The sequence below is a fragment of the Echinococcus granulosus genome (assembly GCF_000524195.1).
Source record: "Echinococcus granulosus chromosome Unknown EG_S00021, whole genome shotgun sequence".
Taxonomy (NCBI): domain Eukaryota; kingdom Metazoa; phylum Platyhelminthes; class Cestoda; order Cyclophyllidea; family Taeniidae; genus Echinococcus; species Echinococcus granulosus.
In genome coordinates this window covers 2,636-12,324 of record NW_020170401.1, presented here as the reverse complement: position 1 = coordinate 12,324, position 9,689 = coordinate 2,636, and the positions used below count along the sequence as shown (strand labels likewise).

The 9,689-nt window shown below is 43.9% G+C and overlaps 1 protein-coding gene across 1 annotated transcript in view; it reads left to right on the top strand. All coding sequences in view use genetic code 11, as the record gives it.

The window, feature by feature from the left end:
* EGR_03766 (hypothetical protein) overlaps nt 1–9,689 on the top strand; it is a gene marked incomplete at both ends in the record, with an annotated part of 12,520 nt that overhangs the window by 488 nt on the left and 2,343 nt on the right. Inside the window, 5 exons of the mRNA XM_024493015.1 lie at nt 1,725–1,896; nt 2,644–2,810; nt 4,497–4,596; nt 5,984–6,049; nt 7,826–7,930. Of these exons, the coding sequence (XP_024352476.1) occupies nt 1,725–1,896; nt 2,644–2,810; nt 4,497–4,596; nt 5,984–6,049; nt 7,826–7,930 (610 nt within the window). The remainder of the gene's footprint in view (nt 1–1,724; nt 1,897–2,643; nt 2,811–4,496; nt 4,597–5,983; nt 6,050–7,825; nt 7,931–9,689) is intronic.

The following is a 9,689-nucleotide window of genomic DNA, read 5'->3' as shown; positions in this document are numbered from 1 at the left end:
GGTACAGGCCCCCAGGCGGTGTAGATTCCACATCCAGCCTGTCCTCCACTGACAAGGGCAGGTGAAATAGAGGAGGTGAGCACCAGTGCAACTGACGGCATCCAGATTGCAGTCTTCGGTAGGTTGCACACATGTGTGCAAATAATATTTGCATACCTCTCAACAATCAGCTTGCCGATGACTATTTGCTCCTATTTTAGTGGTGCAGGCTTCTGCGAAGGTGTCGGAGGAGTTTGCTTTGACGCTGTTTCAAACCCGTACTATCCGACTAGTTGATTACCTCCCCAATTAGTTGTACAGATGGATATTTGTAAATAAATATGATTGTTTGTTATTTCGATGTGTCCTGTCACTTGTGGGTTTGGTGTGGTGAGTTGTGGCATGGGGCACCATTTAAACAAATGGGTTAACAAAGGATTGTCATGACCAAGTCATCGGATAAATAAGCAGGCAAGGCGACAGATATTCAGCCCGATGGATATTGGAGATAAATCTCAGACAAAGTAGACAGATGAGGAATGGACAATGCTATGTTGTGTACTGCAGTAGCTCTCAAGGAAAGAACACATGCTGCAAACGGTAGAGTAAACTTTTGGGAAGGAATTCGTCAAGTCCATGGCTAATTCACCTACTTACTTTTCAATCCATCGCACCAACACCCACAAGTGACAAGACGGAGTAGAGCAACAACCAATCAAATGCAATTGCTGACAGTTTTGGAAATGATGAGGAAGTAATCAACCAGCCAACCCATATTCCAAGTTAAAATTGTCGTTTGAGCCACCACTTCCCTCTTGCTGACGGCGAACGATTCAGAGGCAACCGCGGCACAACCGGAGATGCAGTTCGCATTTGGTTGCATATACCTCCACTTCGTATGTGGCCAGTGGAGGTGGGCCAGACATCGGCGCCTTGCGACTAGGTGCATCTGCTGGCCCCACTACGCGATTGCTTATGGCAGGACTCACTTTCTGCCCCTTTGGGTACTCACACATAAAAGACGGATTTCTTTCTTCATAAATGCCTTTGATCGACTCCCATGCAGAAGAATACTCGCCTGTAGCAGGCGAGATGTTGACTCTAGCACCACCATCGCAATCATCAATTTCGATGCCACCACTATTGCCTCCGACACTGACGTAAAAATGGACAGCGAAGTCAAGGTCTTTGCTACCAATTCCGGATTGGGAAGCTGTCACTGTCGCCACCACCAGCGTGACCCACCCAAGCCAAGCCTCTCCTCCAATATCACTTCTTACTCTTCTCTTCTTCCTGCTTTTTGCACGGTTTAACATCGATCTACCATTTCTTATTCAAGTACGAGGTACCCACAGATGCTAAAGCTGGAGCAAATGGAGCAGAGGAAGCGAGTTCAGAAGCTCACTGGGCATCAGGGGGGGGGGGGTAATAGCGGAAAAAGGTAGTAAGGAGAAGAAGAAAATCAAAACCTTTCACTGCAGGTGCGGTATGCTTAAGAAAGCAGCATCCTTCATCAAAATGCCCACAAAAATTCAACCGTCCTGCAAATCATTGCACCATTTATGAGAAGCAGCTAACATTACGGTTTAAAAAGAGTAGAATGCATTTTTCTCGCAAGTAAGTGACTCTATCAAAACCACGAAAAATGATTATCGGTGATAAATTCTCACAACACTCCGACACATCACGTATCCATTGGATGACAACTTCAAATCGTCGCCTCACAATATCAAATCAACTTTCAGACGTCAAAACAAAATGTTTCTCGCTCGCCTAAGTGTTTTTTACCCATCATTTTAAGTTGCGCTGTAAATAAAGCCAACGAATACTTTTATTTGAAGTATCTCAGCAACTATGTAGTTGTTAAATTAGTCAAAGTGCTCCCACGACTGAAGCTTCAATGTCATGTTTGTCTCTGTAAGTGGCGAGGCTGATAGGTCACCTGTCGATTCGAAAGTGAAGTTTGACATTATATATATAGAGCATCTGTCTTGCGCCACATGTTTGTGCACAACTGTCGGTAACAAAAACGCATCAATGACCCACATTCTAAGTCAGATGGCAGGCAAAGTGCCATAACATTTCAATGCTATAGTTACCTAAATGTTTACCGCAGTGTAGCACCCCCCTTATGGTCATGGAACATGGATCCGACTCGTTCAGCAGACGCTCTAGAGGGAGGTCCGTTGGCATCCTCCAATTGACCGTCTTTATACCACTGCTTTTGTGGCGTGCCACAGCATCGCAGCAACTCCTAACGAGTGCTTTTCTTTAAGTACAAGAAGACAATGCTAAAGATGTTTAGAATGGTGTAAGGGGAACTGAAATGGGTAGTAAAATTTTGTAATTCATCAAATTGCAAGTAGGTGTTGAGCTCTAGTGTTCTTAGAGCCTTCGTAATGGGGAAGATTTACTAAATGCGTAGATGTAGGCAAGCGCTTACTTCTTGACAAAGCAGATTCTGCCTGATTATGGACTGCATTTATACCCACATTCTCTGCCGATGATTTGTTAACGGCGCAACTGTTATTGCGTTTAGACTAGTTGGCATAGGCGGAATTAAATGGATGGAAAATAGTCCAAATGCGTAGAACCTTGTGGCTTGAGAACAATCCAAACAGCATTGCTCCGATTTAGCTCCTATTATTTGAAAATTATTACCAGTTGAGAGCTCCTGTTATAATGGAACCGGAAAGCCCCGATTTGACATTCACTTTGCCATTGATGGCATTGCTTTTATCCACTCTTTAATTCGTAGTTGCTGCCGCTGGTGGTGTTGTTATTCTTTAATAGCACAGTTGGACCATAATTCTTTCATCTATATCAAAGGAGTGGAACAATCGTCATGTCGCTATCGCTGAAACAAGGAGGGGTGGAAATGAACACACCTAAATGCATGTCAGTAAGTGTTCATTTGGTTACCGAAATACACTTGATTCGAAAGGCACATCCGTAATATGTGGTTAAGGCGTGCTGAACATAGTGAAGTACGCTGATGGAGGGTACGCGATATACGCGCATTCATTTGTAGCATTCGCTCATTTAAATACATATATTAGATGTGTACTGGTAAGAAAACTATTGTTGCAAAACGACTGCAGGATAAGGCAACATTATTCTAAGAAGCATTAACAGATACCGTAGAATCTTACCCAACAAAACTGGGAGCATTGCATGCTACTACCTTAAAGGCTGTAATTATTTCACCTATTCCAACACTGAGAATAGTGTCCACAATCATGTCGATCAAAATAGGCTTGAAATCGCCTATTTTAGCCAACAATGCGTTTCTGATGCCCAAGTCATTAGGATAGGTATCTGCTGCTTATTAAGCCGTAGCCAATTTACCATAAAAATGTGTAAAGTCCTTAGCGGTTATTATTCTATGGATATTGCCATTTAAATTTTGGTGCTACAATAAAAAGACTCTAAATCAGTAGTAATAGAGTTAAAGAAGCATTGTTACTCACCAAGAGCTTAAATGACTCAAACACCAACCGCACCTGAACTAAAGGAGAAGGGTGCACAGATTTCGTCTCTAGGTGGCTACAAATATTTCAGTGCAAAAATTTGACTGCTTCAGGTTAATCAAACCTTTTCAAATTTCAGCTAGTGTGTGCGCAAAAGCATGTGCTCTTTATTTAGTTAACTGCGATTTTTGGCACATAAATCCACCATCGTCTTTTAATAGTAACTTACGAGTTTGTCACTCTGCGCTCTGTTTCACTTCGGCGATAATCTCCAAAATTGGACAGTTACCATGCAAATGAGGCAGTCATGTGTTTTAGCATGTTTCCACTTTGTAGATCTACAAATAATTCAAACTCGTGTCTGTTAGTTGGAATGCGCTGAAAGCTTCCCGCCATTACGTTGTGCATTGGGCTGGTATAGGGTTTTAACTCGAGCCATGCGACAAACAGTCACAAGGCGTTGTAAGTCTGTTTGGTGCATCGTCATGAATTTGATTATGATTTTGGTCAATCCTTACGAATAATTGCATTTGTCGAGCTTTAACTGGATTTCTTACTTTACACAAACCCATAGCACAACATTTGAATTTTCGCGTGAGTTTTTGTCGCCCATGTGTAGCGCTTTTGCAAATCTGATGTCGTTGAACAAATGGTTGTTCACGTGGGACTTGAGCTGCCTACTTGTGCTGTAAAAATTTGTATGTTTTCGTTCTACCGATGAAACCCCGCGGTTTTTTTTCTTGGATGTATTTGCAAGACATCAGGCTCCCACTGCTCATCATGTCACTGACACTTTTTGGTTGCACACTCGTTATTTCTTGCATTCAACTGTTAATTATTGGGGCATGTCAAGCTGTGTATCGTGTCCTAAGATGAGCGTGCAATGCGATTCAATATTGTGAGATGGGTAGGTCGACCTGCTTTATTTGAGACAGCGCAAGATGTGCAACAATGCTTCATTTTCCAATAACACAATTTGTTGCTCAGAGACGAATAACTGGTAGACTGCTTTCGTCTTCATTATTTTCCCACTTTGGTCTGTTTTAGTTTATTGTTTTTATTGCAGGAAAGACAAAAAGTGAACAGTTTGTGAAGAGATGGTTAAATTGGTGGTCAATATCTCTGAAGGTGACAATCAGGTGGAGAAGTGGGTGCGTTCTCGTTTACTTGCCTGTGCATGACCTCGTTTGGTTAAAAGTTGGATTTGTTCTCTTAGACGAAGATATACTGTAACGTCCGAAGACTTCCCTGAAGACGAAAGGAGACACAATACTCGGGCGGAATATATATATATTCGGTACAGGGAGGGTGTTCGGGCTGCTGGCATGGCTGGAAGGCCAGCCATGTATATGAAGTCCCTGTGCACGTACTTGACCAGAGCGGTAGAAATAGGGGACGTATGTTTCCCTCCAGTGTAGGAAAACTGCATTTGCCAAGTTATTGTTGTAAAGAGAGTAGCTGGGGAAATGTGTGCTACTTGGCATCATTGTTTGTAATATTGCAGCATCTGAACTGTGAAGAGTAGTGAACGTGTTAAGAGATGGCATGGACAAGGCTGACTAAATGGCTGGTATGAGGAGTAGTGAAATCGATTCGAAGGCTTTTCCGGTGACGATGGGTCTGCATGCTTTTATTGCTGGGAGTGAAGTTGTGCTCCCATTTTCGTTGGATGTAATGACTTTCTATGTCCGAGCGCTTCTTCAACTTGACACAAATTTGGTTTTTCTGCCATTTGTAATATCAAGAGGCTGGCAGGGTACCAAGTATGGATGCACTAGGTTAATTTACAATTTCGTTTGTGAATAATTGTGTTGTACCTACCTTTCTCGCAGAAATGTTTGAGTGCGCAATTGTCATTTTCCAAACCTAGGTTAAGAGGATGAATCCTGTGCCCGTTATTTAAGAAGGTGGATATTTACAGTGTACCGGATTCAATCTGGGGAAATGCTGACACGAAGATTGGACAAAGAAGTGAATTTTCACCCCATACGAATTCATTTATGTCCACCATTGCAAAAAGTCCCTTTATCAACGATCATCAGCGTGACGATTGGTACGAGTGGTTGATTCCACCATGTGCAATGTGTGCACAAAGTATTCACACAATTTTTTGGAGAAATTCTTACGAATGCATAATCTTCGGCGCACCTTCTTCCTTTGGAGCACACCCGTATCTTCATCATTGGTTTGTTCTTTGTTTTTTGTTTTCATGCGAATCCCCCTTCTCGTTTACTGCTAACTGGTCCTACTTGAATGTCACCGACTAGACAGGTGAATATGACACGAAGATGGGGGAAAGGAGAGGCAAGAGTGGGGAGTGGAGAGTCTGCGTAGTTGAATGTGCGGCTGGAGAAAACATTGTCTTGCTTTTCCATTTCGCAATCGGTGTTTCGTATAACTCCTCTTCTTTAACGGCCACTGCAACGTGCGTCGAGATGTGGTTAGGAGAGAGAAACAGGTGTTATGGCACCAGTAGATATTGAGTGTCTTGGCCGCGTGTTTACATCGGACATCTTTTTTGCGTTTGTGTGTAGGTATTTGCTTTGAAGAAGAATGTCGTCTTCTATGCAGCAAACTGCGCTTTGCGATTTTCCAAAAAGGTTGGGGATTTGTTTATAGGACTTGCATATTTTTATGCCATTGTAGGTCTCCAAATATTGAAGTAGCATATTTTTACGTGGTGCAATCAAAAGTGCGTGCCTTAGCGTTGTAGTTGCTGGTCTTTGGCGAGATGCTGGGAGGTGGGAGCGTTTCCGAAGTCCGTGTACAGCTGCGAGACGTTTTTCGTTCAGGCATTGCACATGATGAAATCGAAAAGTCGAACCAATTGTAGGGCCGATGGTCATTGACAGAGACATTTAGAAATGTTGGACGCGAATGGATCTCCGGGTAGGCTGTTCTACACATCTCCATCCCCACTTCTGGTGGTTCCTGATTGTTAAGCACTAGCAAGAAAATTTTGAATTTCCAGAAGTTACAACAAAAGAAGCAAAATAAATGCTTTGACTGAGAGACCTAACTCATGTTCATACCAAAGTGTAATGGGGTTGTCAGTTAATTTGCCCTAATATTGCCTTGCCAAGGAAAGACGAAAAATTTGGCATGAATTGCTAGGCAAAAAAATGACGAGCTGAATGACACAGGAGTCCACATGCTTAGAATCATGTGCTACAAATTTGGCTGCCATGTCTGGTGTAATGCAAACAAATGACCTCGTCAAGCGAAATAGATTCAGCAAAACAAATTGTATTTAAATGTGGCTGCCAGATTTTACCAGGACCATTGTTGAAGACAATGCAAATTTGTTGCCATCGTGACCAAGGTTGGAGAAAAGGGGACGAGGAGCGGGAGCGATTGGATCCGGTCATGCTACCGCTCGACTCGCTCCGTTCACAACACTTGACTCGCATGTTGATAGCGAGGGATTTCCATTTGGAACCCACAGACATACACCCGAAGAATTGACAGTGCGTTGCACCACCGCAGGCTGAATAGTCGTGGACACCAAACACGGGTTCCAGTATTATATTTTAGTAAAGAGGTGAAATTGATTCAGGAGTATTTACTTGATCTGAGCCTGAGTCTGCACTCAGGAAGGACTGGTTTGTAACAGCCAATCAGTGTTGGCACAACCCACCGAAGACTGACTCGCATGGTGCCGGTAGCGCCACTAACGCTGGGTCCTCTTCAGCCGTGCACCACATGCCCTTCTCAGTGAAGAATAGGATGGATGTGGCTTCCGGGCTGTCAGAGGGCCCGCACCACGTCTTCAGCTTCCCATATTCGATGCACATCGGCAGATTTTAGTCTCTTCCGTACCAGGCCATCTGGAGAGACCACTGGTGACTTTGACGGCTTTATGACCAGATGGCTAACTTGTTCTAGCAGAAGGGGTGATGTGCGCCATGGTGTCTATATCGGGACACTTGTTCAACCCAGCTTAAACCCCTGCGTACTTGTCCACTGGGAGCGGATGGGGAGTAAATGGCAGGAGGAGGCAGATCATAGGAGGGAGGATGTGACTAAGTCCACCTATGGGCACGACTACGCGGAGGGTGTGTTAAAGTCTAGTTGGAGGGCCTCACGTCACAGTCAGCATCATGGCAATGGTGGAAAGATGTGCGCGAAAGCAGGGCGAATGGAGATGATACCCACCTCATTGACAAATGTAGACATATTGCAGAGGAACTGGAGGTCACTCGTAATTCGATCGCCGCTTTCCCTTAGTGGGAGGTAGCAAAACGTCAGAGCACCGAAGTATGTATCCACTCGTAATGCACACAAAACCTACCCATAATTGAGAAGTAGTGAAGTAGAGACAGATTATCAAAACGAAGCCTCAAAGCATTGGTTAAACTCCTTTCTCATTCATTCAGTCAGTCAGTCACGCACAAGTTGCGTCTCTACAGCCAAAGAACGTAGTAAATCTCGAGATGTGAATCCATCACACAACACAATCATAACATCTACCAAGCAGACAGGTAGGGGGACAGGAACACCCATCTTATTCCTCAAATGCAATACAAATAGGTGCTGTAAAACGGGGCTGGAACAGCGCTCGTGAGAAGTTAGTCGACTCGAGCCCACAGATGTGTGCCTAAGCATGAGTAACGGAAGCTTCCCGTTAAAACTGGCAGGGAATGGTGAAAGCCAGGCCGTGTCCAGCGTTTGAGGTGGTGGTAGGGAAATCAGTCACTCGCCTCTCTCGTGAAATTGGCTGAGATTGACCCAGTCGGGGCTTGTAAAAGTGAAAAAGAAAGTAGGAGCACAAACGGCTTCAGCTTCTTATACGTTGAGATCGAGCGATTATGGGGAGTGGGCTAGAGCCCAGTCAAGTGGCTTGAAAGTCAGTACTAACTGCTGATACACGATAAAGGAGGAATGGGACGATTCCCAAAATATCTCGTCTTGATATCATCGATATTACCAACAAGTGTATTGCATAGCAAGGAAACGTTTGCTCTACAGAAATGGCGACTAACCGTAAGAAGCACAAAAGTTGGAAAACAAATCAGTGAAATTCGCAAGCAAGCTGAATTCGAGTGGGCAGCTTCCAATTCAGAACAATCACAGGGTCAAATGATTACGACACACCTCGCTCCAACACCATCCTCTGACTTTTAAAGCCTGCAATATCGTTGCGATTATTTACATGAGTGCACTACAAGAAGTCGACGATTTTACATCAATCTGTCCGTAAGAGCTCATTTATTCTGCTTTCTGCTACATTCCCCTTCGTTTGAACCTTCACATAGATTGTGTGGGCGGGAGCCTCCTGGGTGCCATTCAACTTGTCTACTCGTTGTAGCCTTGGCCACACGTCTCTATGCCTGGCGTGAAAAGCTGGCAGCCATTACACCTGTAGGATGTGAGGTAACGCCTTCCATCACTTAACTCAACAACGCAATCGCCTTTTGACGTGCAAATCTTCTTGAGCTGCCCCTTCTCCAAGTGATGCTTACCACCTCCTCAGTGCATGTTGCCATTACTAGGTTACAGGCCAAATAGTCATGCAAAAGTGAATAGCATGTGGTGCCTAATGTGCACCTCTTCAGGCTTCACGTTGTGTGCATCCCCAAAATCACACGTAGTTTCCCTTAACCTATTAATAAGAGGCAGCAATTTATGCATCAATCAAAAGTAATTCATGAAGAAACATAACCCAAGGAGAAGATGGTCATTGCGTTAACAACCACGTCGACTACATCACAACTCGGCTGATTTCAAATATGTGTGGTACGTGGCTACGGAATACGTGAAAGTCGTCTGCAAGTTGAGGGGAAGAAATGCAATGGTTTGCAAGATTCCTTCGATTTTCCAACACCTAACACAAAGATAGAATGGTAGTAATGCAGAGGCGCAAGTAAGCGCTACAATGTGACATTTTGGAAGAGTCAAAACCAAACCGAAAGACAGGTGGTGGATGAGCGTTGCCAACGGATATCATTATTGTGAAGATTGCTTCTTGTGCGGAGAGCATGGGTCGTTCAGTATCACACTTTACCACGTATCAGTGCAAAGCCTGCTTTATTTTGTGTATCTGCTATAATTTTTCCAAAAAAAACAGGGGACATTAGCATAGCGAATGCGCAAAATGAAGCGGGAGCGGTAAACTGCGAGTTCGGTGGAACAGCTTAACCATCATGGTTATCTTCCACGCACCAAATCCAAATTCCTTTGAAGTCTAATGTCATTCCATGTTGGCTGCACGAGTTGAAAGCCTGGAATGTAAATCTGTAT